The following is a 19299-nucleotide window of genomic DNA, read 5'->3' as shown; positions in this document are numbered from 1 at the left end:
TTCCCACCAACTGTGTAGGAGGGCTCCCTTCTCTCCACACTCTCTCCAGCATCTATTGTTTGTGTGGATTTTTTGATGATAGTCATTCTGGCTGGTGAGAGGTGATATCATTGTTTTGATGTGCATTTCTCTAATAAATAGCAATGGTGAACATCTTTTCATGTACCCATTGCTAGCTGTATGTCCTGAAGAAATGTCTTATGTTTCCTGCCCATTTTTTGAGTGGATTGTTTGTTTTGATGCTGCTAAATGTCACAAGCTTTTTTTAAATCTTGGAGACTAATCTCTTATTTGTCATGTCATTTGCAAATATTTTCTCCCAATCTGTGGGTTGCCTTTTCATTTTGTTTATTGTTTCCTTTGCTTGCAAAACCTTTAGAGTTTAAGTAGGTCCCATTTATTTATTTTTCTTTTTATTTCCATTATTCCTAGAGATAGATCAAAAAAAGATATTGCTGTGATTTATGTCAGGCAAGGCAACCTATAGATTCAATGCAATCCCTATAAATTACCAATGGAATTTTTACAGAACTAGAACAAAAAAATCTCAAAATCTGTATGGAGACTCAAAAGACCCTGGATAGCCAAAGCAATCTTGAGAAAGAAAAGTGGAGCTGGGAGAATCAGACCCTTTGACTTCAGAGTATACTATAAAACTACAGTCATCAAAACAGTATGATACTCACACAAAAATAGAAATTATAGATCAATGAAACAGAACAGAAAACTGAGAAATAAGTCCATGAACCTATAGACCCAGTGACTGAACTGGGTCTCTTATACCTCTTGCATTGGCAGGCAGGTTCTTTACCACTAGCACCATCTGGGAAACCCTATGGACAATTAATCTATGACAAAGGAGGCAAGATTAGCCATTGTTGGAAAGACAGTCTCTTCAACAAATGGTGCTAGGAAAACTGGACAGCTACATGTAAAAAATGAAATTAGATCATATTTAAACTGCATACACAAAAATAAGCTCAAAATGGATTAAGGACCTAAATGTGAGACTGGACACTAGAAAACTCATAGAGGAAAACATAGGCAGATCACTTTCCAACTAGCTATGTTTTCTGTACTTTGCTTTTTTTTTTTTTTTTTACAAAATTATTGATTCTTGCACTAACAAATGTGTGATTGAGCCTCCAATAAAAATAATAATGACCAGGTGACTTGAAATGATTGACTTGATGTATAGCTTATAAGATCCATGGTTGTAATAGTGTGACTCTAGATATGGGAAGAAGGAACAGGATGGAATCATTACCTGGAGCTGACAGACTAGTAAGGCAGGTGGCCTAGAGGCTTTTGGCTACTGGTAACAGAAATTGAGTAATAGCACACTGAGTGGCTTGTATAAAAAATCCTCTCCCCTCCTGGGAATGAGCATTCCTAGGACCCAGGGACAAATTGGTCAAAAGTGTCTCCCAAGCCTTGCTTGAAATTTAGAGGGGAATGGCCTTAGGATTGTGTAATAAAGAGTGTTCAAACCACCCAGTTCTACAAGAATCAAGTCATTAGCTACTGCCATCACTGACCTAGAATCCACCCTGGAAGGAATTCACGGCAAAGACCACGATAAGGCAATTTGTGCTCTGGGAAAACTGGCAGAACCAGCCTTCAGATACTTAGACATTTCCAGTAGAAATGTTTACAAACCCAGTTTCTTACATCTTGCCATACTATAAAAGCACTAAAACCATTAACTATGGTATCTGGTCTTTTTGAAGATCAATAACTTTGTCAAGAAGTGTGCTTGGTTGTATGATTCAGCTTCCCTGAATCACATATATAGTGGCCCCCATTTACCTCTTTGGAACAGTTCATACAGTTTCCTGAAAGAATGTCTTGCTGGTTATAATTCTTATATTGGCTTGAATAAAATTTTTTATTTCTTTCTTAATTGATTTTCACTCATTTTTCATAGATATGAGCAAGTGTGCATTTATAAATATTTCCATAAGTTAAGTGAAGGAAATTCATATTCTTCTATTTTCATGAATTAAATTGAACATAGTTCTGTGACCTCACTTCCCAGGAGGATGGAGATGCCTCTGTGCTTTAGTGAAAGACCTGTTGTCCAGGTGGGCTCACCTGAGGGACTCACTGTCCAAGTCTTGTGGTTCAGGAGGGTGGCTGCTCCATCCCTTCTGTTGGGGAGTTAAGGGTCAGTTGTCACAATTCCAAGGCTGGTCAAGTCCCTTCACTGTGGAGCTCAAAAGAGAGTGGAAAGGTCCTCTGCTTAGTCGAAACTACTCGTCATAGAAGTGGTGCAGCTGGACCCCAGGGAGTGGCAGGATGTGTCCTGAGTCACCCTGTGTGTGGCAAAGTCAGAGACAGGACCCAGGTGTCCTCCTTCCCAGGCTGGCTGTCTGTCCACAGCCCCATGCTGCTTGTTATAAGTGTAGCAGCAGCGAACTCCAGGCTGGGATTCTGCCGCATCCACCCTCGTTTTGTACCAACCTGGCCCAGCCTCCTGAAGAGGGCACTCACTGCTGCTGAGTCAGTTTCCTCATCTGCTAGATGGGGGGGAGGGGCGGGGGGTGCCAGAGACCCCTCGTCCTTCCCAGTCCCTCTCTTCCTGGGACCCCTGGACTTGCCAGTTTTGGAGACTCAGATGTGGAGATGGAAGCCAGCTCTCTTCCCTCTCTCCACCCTCTCTGCTTGCTTCCTCTTGGCTGCTGGGTCCTGTTTATTGGTCACATCTTTCTTGATTACACAGACCCTCCTTCCCCACTACCTCTCCTTGGTGGGGAACATGTTTCTTTTTCATAACAAGAGTTTCCTCAGTCACTTCCCAGGGGTCCAACTCTCCAGTGATTCTTGTCAAAAACCCCAGGTGCCCCCACAGTCTGAGGTGTGCCAGATTCCCTTGTTCTTGCACATTCTTGACTTTCCACTTCTTCAGAGTCCATCTCAGCAGCCATTTGTAGGAAAACATTGCTTTTGTGGGATTTCTGGGTGGTTCAATAGTAAAGAATCTACTTGCCAATGCAGGAGACGCAGGAGACGCTGGCTTGATCCCTGGGTCAGGAAGATCCCCTGGAGAAGGAAATGGCAACCCACTCCAGTATTCTTTCCTGGGAAATCCCATGGACAGAGGAGCCTGGCGGGCTACAGTCCATGGGGTCACAAAAAGTCAGACATGACTGAGTGACTGAGCATGCATGCCTGCATTACTGTTGTGTTGAAGCAAGGCCTGATACGTTATTGTTATGTTATTATGGCCCTATTATAAAGAAGAATGCAAAACTCTGAATTCAGTTTCAAATAAAACATGAGAAAGATAAACACTAAAATCTAGAACCAACATGTACGTATATTCCCAGTGCTAAGAAGAGGGTTTGACACATGACAGACGTTTTCTAGTCCCAAGTCCTGAGGACCTGAGACCCTCAGATGATGGAGAGGAGGAAGAGAAGAAGAGGAGGGAGAGAAGGAGGAAGGAGAGTCTGAGTAGCAGGAGGACCATCACTCCAGAGAAGGTTTCCTGAAGCAGGTGAAGAGGGTAAATATATCTTGAGTTGCCCACATGCTGCTCAGTGGTGAACTGGTGAGAATGGTTTCCATGGAGAGGTGGGAACAGAAGGCAGAGAAGGCGTTAGAGCAGATGAGAGGAGGGAAGATGCAGAGTTGGGTGTAGATCATGCTCAGGATGCTTGTGGAGAAAGAGTGCAAAGGACAATAGCTGGGCAGGTGTAGGACCAAGGGCTTGCTTTTGCTTTGTTTTAAACTGCAAGATGCTACAACATGGTTTGCACATGACATGAACCATATATATTGATTGAATTCCATTTCCCCATTCTAGAACTCAAAACCCTTTTTATTGGCAGAATCTGACTGGTAACTGAATATTTTTGGTTCATGGCCTTGCCCCTGGACATGAGTATAAAAGAAAGGGGAAACTAGAGTTCAAATGATTTTCCACCAGACTTTCAAACTCATTGGTAACTTTTTTCCTAATGCCAAATTCTGTAGACTCAGTGTTTGTTTCCCTCCAAAATCCATATGTTGAAGCCTAAATCACCAACGAGTTGGATTTGGAGGTGGGGCTTCTAGGAGGTAATTAGGTCATGAGGCTGGGGCCTGTGTGAATGGGATTAGTGCCCTTATGAGAAGAAACAGGACAGATGATCTCTCTCTCCATCATGTGAGGACATGGCCTCATACAGTGGGAAGACTGCAAACCAGGAAGGGAGCCCTTACCAGATTTCAGCTCTCAGGAACTTTGATCTTGAACTTCCTAGTCTCCAGAACTCTGAGAAGTAAATGTCTGCTGTTTAACCTGCCCAGTCTTTGGAGTTCTGTTACAGCAGCTCAACTGGAAAACACTGGGTCTTGGCAATATATCAGGAAGTACAGTTTGTTGAGTTGGAGTGTTTCTTCCAATCAAAGCTGATGGGGCAGACATAATAGATTGGGAAGAAAATTGTCATCTTCCTGAAGGACCCAGAAACAACTGGCCCACCAAGAATTTCCAGGCCTAGTGCCCTCCCCCACCCTCACCAGCAGTTATTCCCCTCCTCATCAAAGCCATGGTGCATCTTTGTTCAAGGCTGCCTTTCACTGGGCCTCCTCTCTGCCCAGCCCTTCATATCATTGTCTCTGACTCTCATACTAACCCTGGGAGGGTTATTATTATTCCCAGTCTACACATCAGGAACCAGAACCTCAGCAAGGCTACAGCTCAGGACCTCCCAGCCTGGGAACCACTGAGCAGGTCCTGGCCTTCAGCTTCTGCCAGCCAGGTCCGGCCCTTCCTGTGGCTGCACCTTGGGCCAGGGTCCTGGGGCTTCCAAACAGCAGGGGAGCCTCAGCCATTATCACTGATTTCCAGACTTTTCCTTCCTTTAGAGGACAGATGCTAACTCACAAAAAGATAATTTTTTATTAAAATCCACCTCACCTTCTGTAGACTCCAGTGAGTCCTGGATGCAGTTAGGCTGAACCACCAGCCTTGCCAGCTCCCCCTTGGCTGAGCTCTTCCTCCAGACGAAGGGTGCTGGATGGGGGTCCATCAAGCAGAATGAGTCCAGCCTCCACTGAGGACCCCTCGGGGGCAGAGCTAGAACTGGCTGGCAGGATGAAGTCTGCACCCCTTTCTCTCTGTCCTAGCCCTAAACTCTGGGAGATGGGAGGATGATGAAGAGGTGAGGATGCCCTTGAGCAAGGGTCGAGTTCAGGACCCTAAACAAGGTCCCCACCAGTGTCCCCAGGGCTCCACCACCTGGTAACGGAGACCAGCGATTCTACCAGGTGCCACAGCACACCCCCTGAACTCAGGGTGCTGGACCAGGCTAGCGTTTGCCTTTTACTCCCGTTTCTCAGCAAAGCCACTCAAACCTTCTTATCCCCCAGCAGGAAAAGTGTGCGTTCTTTCCATATAGAGGAGAAATTGTGCCCCAAGTGAGTAAGTTTCTTGGCTGCGGAGCCTGGCCCAGATAGCAGCACACTGGACAGGAAGCAGGCGGAGTTTGTATCACTCCTGGGACCAGACTGGCTGGATCCTCACCTTCAGAGACAGTGATGCTGTCCTGATAGGGCTGGGCGCTGGGGAGTAGGGTGGTGGGACGCGTGCCTGGAGACAGCAGGTGAAGGTGGAAAATCCTGTCCCTGAATAGAAGGTCTTTCTCCATCGGGTGGGGCAGGGGGCAGAGGAAGGCGGGGAGCAGGAGTGGCTACAGGGTGTGAGAGGGGGCGGCCCTCTTCCCAATCCCCTCACTCCTCCAGCTAACAGGTCTGAGTCACAGGTGCCCCAAGGGAGCTCAGCAGGCATGGCCACTGCAGACGGTCCATTCAGACCACCCACCAGATTTCCCTCATTTCCTCCAGGGTTAGGTGGCAGAAAGGGATCACGTCCCTGTCTTCTAGTTCATTTTGCCAGAGCCTCGGGAACGTACAGGTCTTTCCAAAGCCAGCCCTGGGCTGGAGGACACGCGGGATTCCCCTGGCTCAGCTGAGTTCTGGTTTCCTTCCCACCTTTTCCTCATTTGTTAAGAATCCACTGTGAATGGGTTTGGGGGACATGGGCAGAGAAGGGACAAGGAGGCCAGGGTGTTGGGGTGGCTGGTGGGGCAGAGGTGAAATGCAATCCAGATAAAGGCAAAACATTGAAGAAATTGGGGACATTTAACCTAGAAAGTCAAATATCCAGGGTTGAGACAGAGACATGAGGATGAGGTGAAGAGGGGGGACAGGTCACCATACGGAAGCGACACGGGATTTGTACTGGGTGGATGCTTCAGTGGGGAAAGTCCTGTGTGTATAAACCAGGGACCCAACCCTCCGAGCAGTGCTTTCCAGGCAGGGACTCCTCTGTCCTTGGGCACATCCAGGCCAGGGTCCATGGCCCTGGTGAAAGGAGTCAGGTGGCAGGGGGGAGGTGGGCTAGGGCTCAGGGCTCAACCTGGTGTCCTGTGGTCCAGACACAGCCCTGAACATGTTCCCATGGGCCAGCGTTTCTTCACAGGCACCATCAGCTGGGCTGAGAGGCACCTGCCCAGTGCAGCCTGCATTCTCAGTGCTAGCAAGCATCAGGCTGGGGTCACTGGCTTGTTCCTGGATCAGCCACTTAGGCATTTAGAGTTGTGAGCCCTGGAGCAGAGGCCCTGACCACACTCATCACCCTTCCCTTCTCTGGGTTCACCGGCAGGCCCACCTGGTCATCATTATTTTTATTGGAGCCTCAATCTCACAAATTACATTTGTTTTTTTAAAATTTATTTATTTTAATTGGAGGTTAATGACTTTACAATATTGTATTGGTTTTGCCATACATCAACATGTATCCGCCACAGGTATACACGTGTTCCCCATTCTGAACCCCCCTCCCACCTCCCTCCCCGTACTATCTAATGTAAGAAACAACAGTATTGTCAAACAGGCAGAATACAAATAAAATAGCTTGTGAAATTAATAAGCTCATAAGTAAATAGTGTTATCTTCTAAGGAGTCACATGGCTGGGGCCAGAAGAAAAATTCATCTTTATGGTGGAGCAGGTATTTCTCTCCTTGGGGAGGTCAGGTTAACACATACTCACTGCACTCAGATGCTCACTGCACTCTAGAGGGGAGGGAGGAGGCCCAAAAGAGCAGAGAAAAAAAATTATGTTGAAATGTTTCCTGTCTTGCCTTGAAATACAATTTTGATTTCATTCCTTTTTAAAATTTGCCTGCCATGCCCACCACCTCCTGGGAGCCCTCTCCACCCACCACACCTTCCCCTGGGTGAAGATCACATGGTTCATCCTGGTACAGGAGTGAGGGGCAGCAGGGCAGGGGGTCCTTCCCATCCCCTCCCTCACAGCTCTGCTAGCCTGGCCCCTCTGGCCCTGATGGCACCAGAATGCTGGGCTCTGAGGCTTTGTGGGTGAGAGCAGGAGAGGAAGAAGGCTTGTGGGGGCTTCCTGGCCTCCAGCTACTGTAAAGGGCTGCTGGTCTGAATTCATCCATGAAGAGGTCGGGGAGGCACGTACACACACACACACTGAGCCTACATCCAGGCACCTGCAAAGAAAGCGTCCCAGTGCTGGCAGAGGTTTCTAATAGCTAAGGATTTGGGGCTTTGGAGTGGGGCCAAACTGCTAGTTTCCTCCAACAGGCTGAAGCCCTAGCCTCAGCCTGAGGGGGCATGGGGAATCGCTGGGTGCGGTTCACAGAGGGGGGTCTTTTGGGTTAGCATGGAAGTCCAAGTTGACTAGGGTACTTCTGAACGCTAGGCACACTGAGGGCAGTCAGGACCTGTTGATTTTGTTTTGCTTTGTCTTTTATATTAAACTGGGGGAAAAACAAAGAATATTATGATGTAGAACAGAGACAAGGCTTCTCTCTATGATTGCCAGCAAAGGCTGATAGGAACCAGAAGCTCCAGGAAATTTAACACACACACACAGACACACATATATTTTATATATGTACACACACACACACATTATATAATACATTATGTAGATCACATTATGCCTGGGACCCAGAGAACAAGGAAGCAACAGTAGAAAGCAACTGACTCTCAGAAACACATGTGTGCACCACACACTCAAGCACTTCAGTTTCTTTAACTACAAAAGCAGCAGTTCTCCACCACCTCAGCACACCTGCCCAAAATTTTTGAAAAGAAATGTCCCTTTAAGAACAAGGCCACCCAGTAAATTCTGAACCCCTGACTAGAAAAGTGAAAAAAAAAAAAAATCAAGGGAACAACAGCATTAAGGCTGCAGTGTCCATGGTCTTCTCCCTGCAGAGGCAGGACAAGCTGTTTTGATCACTGGGGCAGGAGGGCCACATCACTGCCCCTCACCAATACTGCAGACAGGTGTCTTCAAGACCTTGTGGTTCTTCATCAACTCCTTTTTTTGATTCCTCAGAGAAGGCATTCATCTCCTGCTTTCTCTAAGAGTCCTTCTGGGTGATGGGTGTTTAGTGACCCTGAAAAAATTCAGTCTCTTGGAAGGATGAGCACTGGATGGGACCTAAGGATCCAGGGTCTCTAAGATTTCTGCCACTGAAAATTGTTGACCTCCAGAGATTTTTTTCTTTTAAGTAAAAGGGAAATGCACCATTCATCCACTGTGAGAATGGGGGTCTAATACCTAACTAACTACCCCAATCACAAATCCACACACACCAACTAAGGCAGCCCCAGGGGGACAGACACTTTGGCAATGAGGCTGTTCCAGATGCCCAGGGTGTGAACAGCTGCACAGAGGGCTGTGTGCTGCGGAGTCAGCACCTTAGGAGGTGGGAGGGGGCGGTGGGCAGAGAAGGAAGGAGTCTCAGGTCCTGATGGATCAGAGAAGGAAGATGGGGAGAGGTGGTCAGGACACAGGAGATGGGAAAACCAAGGATGACCCGATAAAGGACAAAAAGCAGAAAATGCAGAAAAGTTGAGAGCAGAAAGAGAAAAAGGCAAAACAGTGTGTGAGCAACCAAGGAAACCAGGAAGGAGACGGAGAAGGGGAGAAGGAAACAGAAAAGAGAGTGAGATGAATGGGGAAGGATGTGAGGAGGGAGAGAGGGAGCCAGGAAGAGGGCATCAGAACTCTGTAAAGATACCTCCTGTGAGCAGAGGGGATCAGGAGACCCTGGGCAGAGCCTTAGTCTCCACAGAGACCTGGCAGGCCCAGTACCCCAGTTCTGTCATGTAAATCAGCAGGTTGATGGCTGTCAGGACGGCCACAGCCAGGCGCTGGTCCCAGGCGCACATGTTGTAGGTGAGCTCGTCCCTGCAGTCCCCATCGCTAGACCGCTGAGGATGTCCACCGAACTCCTCGTTGAACTGGTAGAGCAGCCAGAAGACCAGAGCACTGACATAGAGGAGGACGGAGAGCAGGCTGAGCACAAGCTGGAAGAGGGGGAAGGGCCCGGGCAGCCTGCATTCCCATTTGCCCAGGTTCAGCAGGATGGCCAGGGCTGTTGGGATGAAGCAGATAGAGAACATGGCCACACACCACTCCAGGGCCGGCTGGTGCAGGTACAGGGAGGTGTTGCTGATGAAGGCGAAGATGATGCCGGCCATGAAGGTCTCCAGCACCTTCAGCAGGCCTGGCATGGTGAGCACATAGCAGGAGGTCTTGTAGATCTTACTGCGCTCCCACATTTTGACTACTTCCGTGGCATAAAACACAGACGCGATGCAGGAGAATGCAGTAGCAGCGATGGCCCGGTCCCGGTAAGGACCAGAAGGCAGGAACTGGACATAGGTGATGGAGTAGATGACGGAGGCCGAGAGACAGAGGAGGGCAGAGTAGCAGGCGAAGGTGTTAGATAAGTACCAGAAGAAAGGAAACTCTGATGGGAGCCTACGTAACTCAACTGTGAGGATAATGAGGGTCACCGCACAACAGAAGCACCAGATGGACATAAACCAGTTACCTATGTACCCCCTGTGAATGCCCATGTTGGCCACCAGAGAGAAGGACATGCAGGTGGAAAAAATCTGTGGCAGGCGGAGGAACCGGCACGTCATGTCCAAGTCGGCCAGGTATAGAGTTGCTCCTGAGTTGGACATGGTGTCGTGAAGGTCAGGCAGGTCACAGTCACTGGGGTGGCAGGATCTTCCTGAGTAACCACTGTAAAAAGATCCAGTTCTGGAAGCTGAGTAAGAGAGATTCAGCTAGAAAGGCTCAGAGACCTGTGACGGCAGAGGCTCAGGGTCTGTGGAGTTAGAACGAATGGCCCAGACGCTTGGGTAACAGCACAGCTGCTCCTGAATGGTTCTCCCCACCCATCGCTGTTGGCCTTGTCAGGAGACTTGTCTTATCCCAAACCTCAGAGCTGGGTTGAGTCTGGCCTCAAACCATGAACATTGTGGGTCTCTGACTGTGTGCCATTATCTATGGAGACACAGAGAAGGATGGTCCTTATCAGCAATCCAAACCCTTCGAGTCTCTCAAAATTGAAAACAAATTTTTGAAAAATTGTTGGGTAACAAAATTTGACCTGAACAGACATGAGACAATTCATGATATCTATTTAATTCACTTAGTGTGAAATTTCAAAAGTTCAGTTGCAGGAACACTAATGTCTGAATATAGGGTGTGTTCACCTATATTGGTGAACACACCAAACCCTTGGTGTGACTCCAAGGGTTTCAGAAAAGAAACTGTGGGGTTTTACTGCTAACCCCATTTTACAGATGAGAAAACTTCGGCTATAGAATCAAGTTCCTTCCCTAGGCGGCATGACTAGGAAGTGGGAACCCGGATAAAAATGCCAAAACTGTGGGTGTGAACACTTTGCTCTAAAGCCCAGCATGTCAGCAGGGCCTGTGGGTGGGAGCCCAGGACCAAAGACCAGCGCTCTGGGACCCAGGACACATCTTCAGGGCCACAGCCTCCTTCCGCAGCAACCTGAACACACAGCCGGGACAATCTGAAGTATCTTGGCCTCTCCTCTCTGCAGCATCACTAGAAGGAGCTGCCATCTGAGGGGACACAGACCCATGCAGAGGAGGGCAGCTTCAGAGGTGAGCTGGGAGGAGCCACGGGGTGAGAGCAAGGCCGTGGGGACAAGGTGACGTGGGAGTAGGGACTGTTCTGAATCCCCTCCCCCCATTTTGCCTTCATATGTGACTATTTCCCCCTGGGGAGGAGAGACTGCCCACCCCCCCCAACCCAGCATGATTCCAAAGTAGAACATCATTGAGGAACCACAGAATAAATTAACATAATTTGGGATTCTGAAGCTCCAAAGCGGCCATCTAGGTGGGAGTCTGGAAAGATCTAGGAGTAGTCCTATCTGTGAGGAGTTTCCTGGTCTGGGAGACTGGTTGGCAGCTTCCAAGCTGGGAAGAAGGGATTGGAAATGAACAAGGATGCTGTGTCTGAGGCTGATGTGGAGCCTTTCAGGGCATCCCAGGAAGACGGTGCGGATGGACGGTTGATTTGCCACCTTTTAAGGGCAGGAGCTGAAAGAGGAGGCCCCTGCAGAACCCCTGGGAGGGGCCAGCCATGAGGATGCACCCGGGACAGGGGTGGGGGTGAGGTGACAGAGTGGAGATGACTGGGGGGATCCCAGGGTCCCAGTGGCCCTAAGACAGCCCAGTAGGGGTCTTCTGACCCAGAAGGGATGCAGGCATGGAGCCATCCTTCCCATGGAGGAGAGGCCTGGACTGGAACTGAGACAGAAGAACAGGGGCCTGAAGGGGTTTCAGGGCTGTGACAGGGACACGTGGCCAGAGTGGCAGGGACTCTGGAGACCATGGAATCGCCCAGGTCACCTGCCCAAGACAGTCCCGCCTGCCAGGGCTGCAGTCCTGCTCACACAGGGGCTCCTCCAGGGTCCAGTGTGTGGGGGAGTGAGTCCCCTCCCAGCGCACCCCCTCCTCAGGGACAGCTGCCCTGTTTCCAAGGAACTATTTGCTGAGAGGCCCCAGGGCGGAAGGGCCAGCACCCTGAGCCCCAGCCAGCCTCCTGCCATCAGGGGCCTTGTCACCTTTGCTGATAATAAACCCTGGGTCAAGCTGAGGCTGAAAGAGAAACACAGAGCAAACCTGAGAACCTCCCTGGACTCACAAAGCTCCGTGAGCCCCAATTGCCAGAGGAGCCCTGCAGCCTGCGGGCCTCCCAGTGGGCACTGCCAGGGTGGGGGTGGGGCACTGGCTGAGAGACAGGCTGGGGTATCACTCTGACTGTCCCTGAATTTGTTCCCAATTTACTGTTAAAATGACCCTGCGATTTACACCTAAGGCTAAATAATAACTTTGGGTTCATTTAACACCACAGAAGCAGAGCTTGGGGAAGGAGAGGCTTGAGGGTTCCTGCTGTGTGACCCTGGTAAGGCCTGTGCCCTCTCAGGGCCTCAGTTCCTCAACTCTATCTGTGAGCACAGACATAGTGCCACTCTCCATAGCATGTGCTACATCAGAGCAGTCTAGATGTTGCTGAGCCCTGCCTGCCCAGCATCAGGCATGTGGACTGGAAGACAGTGAGCTGGGAAGGTCATGGCTGGGACACAGGAAGGAGTAGGATGTGCCAGAAGGACAGAGAAGGAGGAGGGGAGATGGAGACTTAGAATGACAAGGAGGCTGTGGGGTCTGGAGGAGACATTTTAGAACTGGATGATCCTGGGCAAGTTATTCATCAGAGCTTCAGTTTCCTAATTTGCACAATGGGCTTAATACCTGATTTGTGTCAATTAAATGAATAAAAGCATGTGAAAGGCTCCTCAGAGGGTCTGAAACAAAACACAGTCATGCCAACTACTTGTGCCCACCGTACCCCCCACCCCCACCCCCAACAGAGGACCCAGAAGGCCCTGGCTCGACTCTAGACACAAGTGCATGCAAGCTTGATTTGCTACAAATCAGGGGCTACAAACCTGTGTGTCTTGAAGGTGGCCCAGAGGTGTGCTTGGTTTCTCTTAAGGGAGTTTTCAGATTGATTGTATTCTTTGCAGCCAAAGATGGAGAAGCTCTACACAGTCAGCAAAAACAAGACCAGGAGCTGACTGTGGCTCAGATCATGAACTCTTTATTGTCAAATTCAGACTTAAATAGAAGAAAGTAGGGAAACCCACTAGACCATTCAGGTGTGACCTAAATCAAATCCCTTATGATTATACAGTAGAAGTAAGAAATAGATTTAAGGGACTAGATCTGATAGAGTGCGTGATGAACTATGGAATGAGGTTTGTGACATTGTACAGGAGAAAGGGATCAAGACCATCCCCATGGAAAAGAAATGCAAAAAAGCAAAATGGCTGTCTGGGGAGGCCTTACAAATAGCTGTGAAAGGAAGAGAGGCGAAAAGCAAAGGAGAAAAGGAAAGATATAAGTATCTGAGTACAGAATTCCAAAGAATAGCAAGAAGAGATAAGAAAGCCTTCCTCAGTGATCAATGCAAAGAAATAGAGGTAAACAACAAAATGGGAAAGACTAGAGATCTCTTCAAGAAAATTAGAGATACCAAGGAAACATTTCATGCAAAGATGGGCTCAATACAGGACAGAAATGGTAGGGAGCTAACAGAAGCAGAAGATATTAAGAAGAGGTGGCAAGAATACACAGAAGAACTGTACAAATAGATCTTCATGACCTAGATAATCACAATAGTGTGATCACTCACTTAGAGCCAGACATCCTGGAATGTGTAGTCAAGTGGGCCTTAGAAAGCATCACTACGAACAAAGCTAGTGGAGGTGATGGAATTTCAGTTGAGCTATTTCAAATTTTAAAAGATGATGCTGTGGAAGTGCTGCACTCAGTATGCCAGCAAATTTGGAAAACTCAGCAGTGGCCACAGGACTGGAAAAGGTCAGTTTTCATTCCAATCCCAAAGAAAGGCAATGCCAAAGAATGCTCAAACTACCATACAATTGCACTCATCTCACATGCTAGTAAAGTAATGCTCAAAGTTTTCCAAGCCAGGCTTCAACTGTACATGAACCATGAACTTCCAGATGTTCAAGCTGGTTTTAGAGAAGGCAGAGGAACCAGAGATCAAATTGCCAACATCCGCTGGATCATCAAAAAAGTAAGAGAGTTCCAGAAAAAGATCTATTTCTGCTTTATTGACTATGCCAAAGCCTTTGTCTGTGTGGATCACAATCAACTGTGGAAAATTCTGAAAGAGATGGGAATACAAGATCACCTGACCTGCCTCTTGAGAAACCTATATGCAGGTCAGGAAGCAACAGTTAGAACTGGACATGGAACAACAGACTGGTTCCAAATAGGAAAAGGACTACATCAAGGCTGTATATTGTCACCCTTCTGATTTTACTTCTATGCAGAGTACATCATGAGAAATGCTGGGTTGGAGGAAGCGCAAGCTGGAATCAAGATTGCCGGGAGAAATATCAATAACCTCAGATATGCAGATGACACCACCCTTATGGCAGAAAGTGAAGAGGAACTAAAAAGCCTCTTGATGAAAGTGAAAGAGGAGAGTGAAAAAGTTGGCTTAAAGCTCAACATTCAGAAAACGAAGATCATGGCATCTGGTCCCATCACTTCATGGGAAATAGATAGGGAAACAGTCAGACTTTATTTTTTTGGGCTCCAAAATCACTGCAGATGGTGATTGCAGCCATGAAATTAAAAGACACTTACTCCTTGAAAGAAAAGTTATGACCAACCTATATAGCATATTCAAAAGCAGAGACATTACTTTGCCAACAAAGGTCCGTCTAGTCAAGGCTATGATCTTTCCAGTGGTCATGTATGGATGTGAGAGTTGGACTGTGAAGAAAGCTGAGTGCCAAAGAATTGATGCTTTTGAACTGTGGTGTTGGAGAAGACTCTTGAGAGTCCCTTGGACTGCAAGGAGATCCAACCTGTCCATTCCAAAGGAGATCAGTCCTGGGTGTTCTTTGGAAGGAATGATGCTAAAGCTGAAACTCCAGTACTTTGGCCACCTCATGAGAAGAGTTGACTCATTGGAAAAGACTCTGATGCTGGGAGGGATTGGGGGCAGGAGGAAAACGGGACAACAGAGGATAAGTGGCTGGATGGCATCACCGATTGAAAGACGTGAGTTTGAGTGAACTCTGGGAGTTGGTGATGGACAGAGAGGCCTGGCATGCTGCAGTTCATGGGGTTGCAAAGAGTTGGACACGACTGAGCGACTGAACTGAACTGAATGGAGTTTTCAGGAAAAGAATGTATAAAATGTGTACTATTTCTTCCCTAAGTGTTTGGTAACTGCAGTGTTTTTATTTCACCCAAAACCCACATTTTCAGCTCCTTTTGAAGCCTCAAGTTTCTGTTTGTGCCCTCCAAGAGTGTGTTTACCCAGTCCTGTAGAAGTTCTGTAATCAAATCCCAGTGGCCTCCAAAATCAGATTTGCTGAGGGTTCTCAGTCCCTCTGCCAGATCCCCAGGTTGGGAAGTCTGCTGTGGGTCCTAGAACTTTCTTAACAGTTTGAGAATTTCTTTGGTATAATTTTTCTGCAGTTTGTGGGTCATCTGCTTGACAGCTCTATGGTGGGATTAATGGCGACCTCCTCCAAGAGGGCTTATGCCACATGCTACATGACCCAGGTCTGGTGCAGCCAGAGCCCCTATCCCCACGGCAGGCCACTGCTCACCCATGCCTCCACAGGAGATACTCAAACACTCAAAGGCAGGTCTGGTTCAATCTCTGTGGGGCCTCTGGGTCCTGGTGCACACAAGGTTTTGTTTGAGTCCTCTGAGTGTCTCTGGTGGGTACGGGGTTTGATTCTAAGCATTATTTTGCCCTTCCTACTGTCTTGTTGGGGTTTCTCCTTTGCCCTTAGATGTGGGGTATCTTTTTTTGGTGGGATCCAACATTCTCCTGTTGATGGTTGTTTAGCAGCGAGTTGCAATTTTGGAGTTCTTGCTGGAGAAGATGAGTGCAAGTTCTTCTACTCCACCATCTTGTATTAGTCTAAAGAATAGCAAGGAGAGATAAGAAAGCCTCCCTCAGTGATCATTGCAAAGAAATACAGGAAAATAATAGAATGGGAATGACTAGAGAGCTCTTTAAGAAAATTAAAGATACCAAGGGAATATTTCATGCAAAGATGGGCACAATAAAGGACAGAAATGGTATGAACCTAAACCTAACAGAAGCAGAAGATATTAAGAAATGGTGGAAAGAATACACAGAACAACTATTAAAAAAAATCTTCATGATGCAAATAACCACAATGGTGTGATCACTCACCTAGAGCCAGACATCCTGGAATGTGAAGTCAAGTGAGCCTTAGAAAGCATCACTACAAATAAAGCTAGTGGAGGTGATGGAATTCCAGATGAGCTATTTCAAGTCCTAGAGGATGATTCTGTTAAAGTGCTGCACTCAATATGCCAGCAAATTTGGAAAATTCAGTAGTGGCCAGAAGGACTGAAAAAGGTCAGTTTTTATTCCAATCCCAAAGAAAGGCAATGCCAAAGAATGCTCAAACTACTGCACGATTGCACTAATCTCACATGCTAGCAAAGTAATGCTCAAAATTGTCCAAGCCAGGCTTCAACAATATGTGAACCGAGAACTTCCAGATGTTCAAGCTGGATTTAGAAAAGGCAGAGGAACCAAAGATCAAATTGCCAACATCTGTTGGATCATGGAAAAAGCAACAGAGTTCCAGAAAAACATCTACTTCTGCTTCATTGACTACACCAAAGCCTTTGACTGCGTGAATCACAACAAACTGGAAAATTCTGAAAGAGATGGGAATACCAGACCACCTTACCTGCCTCTTGAGAAATCTGTATGCTGGTCAAGAAGCAACAGTTAGAACTAGACATTGAACAATGAACTGGTTCCAAATTTGGAAAGGACTGCATCAAGGCTGTATATTGTCACCCTGCTTATTTAACTTCTATGCAGAATATATCATGCGAAATGCTGGGCTGAATGAAGCTGGAATCAAGATTTCCAGGAGAAATATCAATAACCTCAGATATGCAGGTGACACCACCCTTATGTGGTGGTGAAAGTGAAGAAAACCAACAGAAACTGAAGAGGAACTAAAGAGCCTCTTGATGAAAGTGAAAGAGGAAGGTGAAAAAGCTGGCTTAAAACTCAGCATTCAAAAAATGAAGATCATGGCATCTGGTCCCATCACTTCACGGGAAATAGACTGGGAAACTATGGAAACAGTGACAGATTTTATTTTCTTGGGTTCCAAAATCACTGCAGATGGTGACTGCAGCCATGAAATTAAAAGATGTTTGCTCCTTGGAAGAAAAGTTATGACCAAGCTAGACACCATATTAAAAAGCAGAGACATTACTTTGCCAACAAAGGTCCATCTAGTCAAAGCTATGGTTTTTCCAGGAGTCATGTATGGATATGAGAGTTGGACCATAAAGAAAGCTGACTGCCAAAGAATGAATGCTTTTGAAGTGTGGTATTGGAGAAGACTCTTGAGAGTCCCTTGGACTACAAGGAGATCCAACCAGTAAATCCTAAAGGAAATCAGTCCTGAATATTCGTTGGAAGGACAGATGCTGAAGCTGAAACTCCAATACTTTGGCCACCTGATGAGAAGAGTTGACTCATTTGAAAAGACTCTGATGCTGGGGAAGATTGAAGGCAAGAGAAGGGGATGACAGAGGATGAGATCGTTGGATGGCCTCACCGCCTCTATGGACATGAGTTTGAGCAAGCTCCGGGAGTTGGTGATGAACAGGGAAGCCTTGTGTGCTGCAGTCCATGGAGTCGCAGAGTCAGACATGACTGAGCGACTGAATTGAACTGAACTTGAAGCCTCAGGATATCTGCTGTCAATGGGCTGTTTTGCCTTGCGGGGGAGGGGTGGAGCTGAGCAGACGTGTCCTTTACTTTATATTGTTTTTTCATTCTTATATTTGTTTAGTTTTTTTATATTTTCTTTTTCTCATGTATAACTGACTAAGCAAGACTATGATCATCTCCCGTGTCCCAGTTTCCCCTCTTGGGTGTGGCCAGACTTCCTGACTGCTCAGAGGAACATCACCCCTCCATTCAGGAAGCATCTATGTTCTCCACCTCTTGTACAGACTTTAGCACATTTCGCATGCCCTGAAATCATATTTAGACATGTGTGTACATATGCAGCTTCCCAAGTGGCTCTAGTGGTAAAGAATCCACCTGCAATGCAAGAGACGTGGGTTCCATCCCCGAGTTGTGAATATCCTCTGGAGAAGGGAATGGCAACCTACTCCAAAATTCTTGCCTGGTAAAATTTCATGGATAGAAGAGCCTGGTGAGTTACAGTCCATGTGGTCGCAGAGTCCAAGAAGACTCAGTGACTGAGTATACATATGCATATGTATATGCACACGTTTTATGATACATATCTGTAGTTTTTTTTTTTTTTGCAATTTTATAAACGAGATCATGTCATGCACAGGGCATCTTCCTTTTTCACCAGCCCTGACACGTGCAAGTGGTCCTCCCCAGGGGCCTTAATCCTCTCACTTTCCTTCCCTCCTGGCTCCTGTGGGCATTTGGACTGACCACCCTTCTCTAGACCAGTGGATTCTCCCCTGTGAGTCTCAGACACTGGGGGACACAAGATATGACAAGGGGTCCTGGGATCCATGTGACCACCATGCTCTAGTGCAGAAGGTTGGCAATCCTCTCTGTAAACTTTTTAAAAATATGAGAAAGACTCTTTTTTCCATTTCTGGAAACTTTTTGGTTTCCTAGGGCTACTGCAACAAATTAACACAAGTTAGGTGGCTTAAAATAACAGAGATTTATTCTTCTCACAATCCTGGAGGCCCAAAGTCTGAAATTAAGGTGTCAGCAGGGCTGTGATGTCTGTGATGCTCCAATAGGGTCCAGCCTTGCCTCCTTCAGCTTCTGGAGGCCCCGTAGCTTGTGGCCACTTAATTCTATCTCTGGATCCACCTTCATGTGCTCATCTTCGTTCAACTCTGTGTGTGCAAATCTCTCTGTCCTTTTTCTTACAGAGACACCTGTCACTGGACTGTGGGCCAACACTCCATCCAGGGTGATTTCATCCCTAAACCCTTAACTAAATATGTCTTAAATATATACTTCTAAATAGCATCACATTCTGAGGTTCTGAGTAGACATGAATTTGGGGAATATTCTGCAACCATTAAGGCTCTCTCTCATATCTTCCTGTCCTTATTTCATGGTGTCTTTTTCTAATGTGTTTATCACATTAAGTGTATTTATTTGCTTTATCTTTTAGATTGGTGTTTGTTCACTGAAGTTCTTGTGGCTCACAGGGGTCGATCCCTCATGTACCTTGTCATTAAACTGTGAGCCCCCTTTTACAGGACCCCCTTTTCCTGGGAGGATCCTGCTGCCTGGGTTGGGAGCTTCACCCAGAATAACTGCACTTGTTCCTGCTCAGGACCCTCCAGGCAAATCTCCTGTT

General features: G+C 47.1%; 1 protein-coding gene across 1 annotated transcript; it reads right to left on the bottom strand.

The window, feature by feature from the left end:
• Positions 9071-10006, bottom strand: LOC102183270 (myeloid-associated differentiation marker-like). The gene has a single exon (XM_013972944.2). The coding sequence runs from the start codon at positions 10004-10006 to the stop codon at positions 9071-9073; it is 936 nt and encodes a 311-aa protein (XP_013828398.2).

Source organism: Capra hircus, chromosome 21 (assembly GCF_001704415.2).
Source record: "Capra hircus breed San Clemente chromosome 21, ASM170441v1, whole genome shotgun sequence".
NCBI classification, from domain to species: domain Eukaryota; kingdom Metazoa; phylum Chordata; class Mammalia; order Artiodactyla; family Bovidae; genus Capra; species Capra hircus.
The sequence above is the reverse complement of the archived record's forward strand: the minus strand, read 5'-3'. Positions and strand labels throughout refer to the sequence as shown.

What these genes read in the sequence shown, in the direction of transcription:
- LOC102183270 (XM_013972944.2), bottom strand. Translation starts at nt 10,006, where the DNA reads ATGTCCAACTCAGGAGCAACTCTATACCTGGCCGACTTGGACATGACG.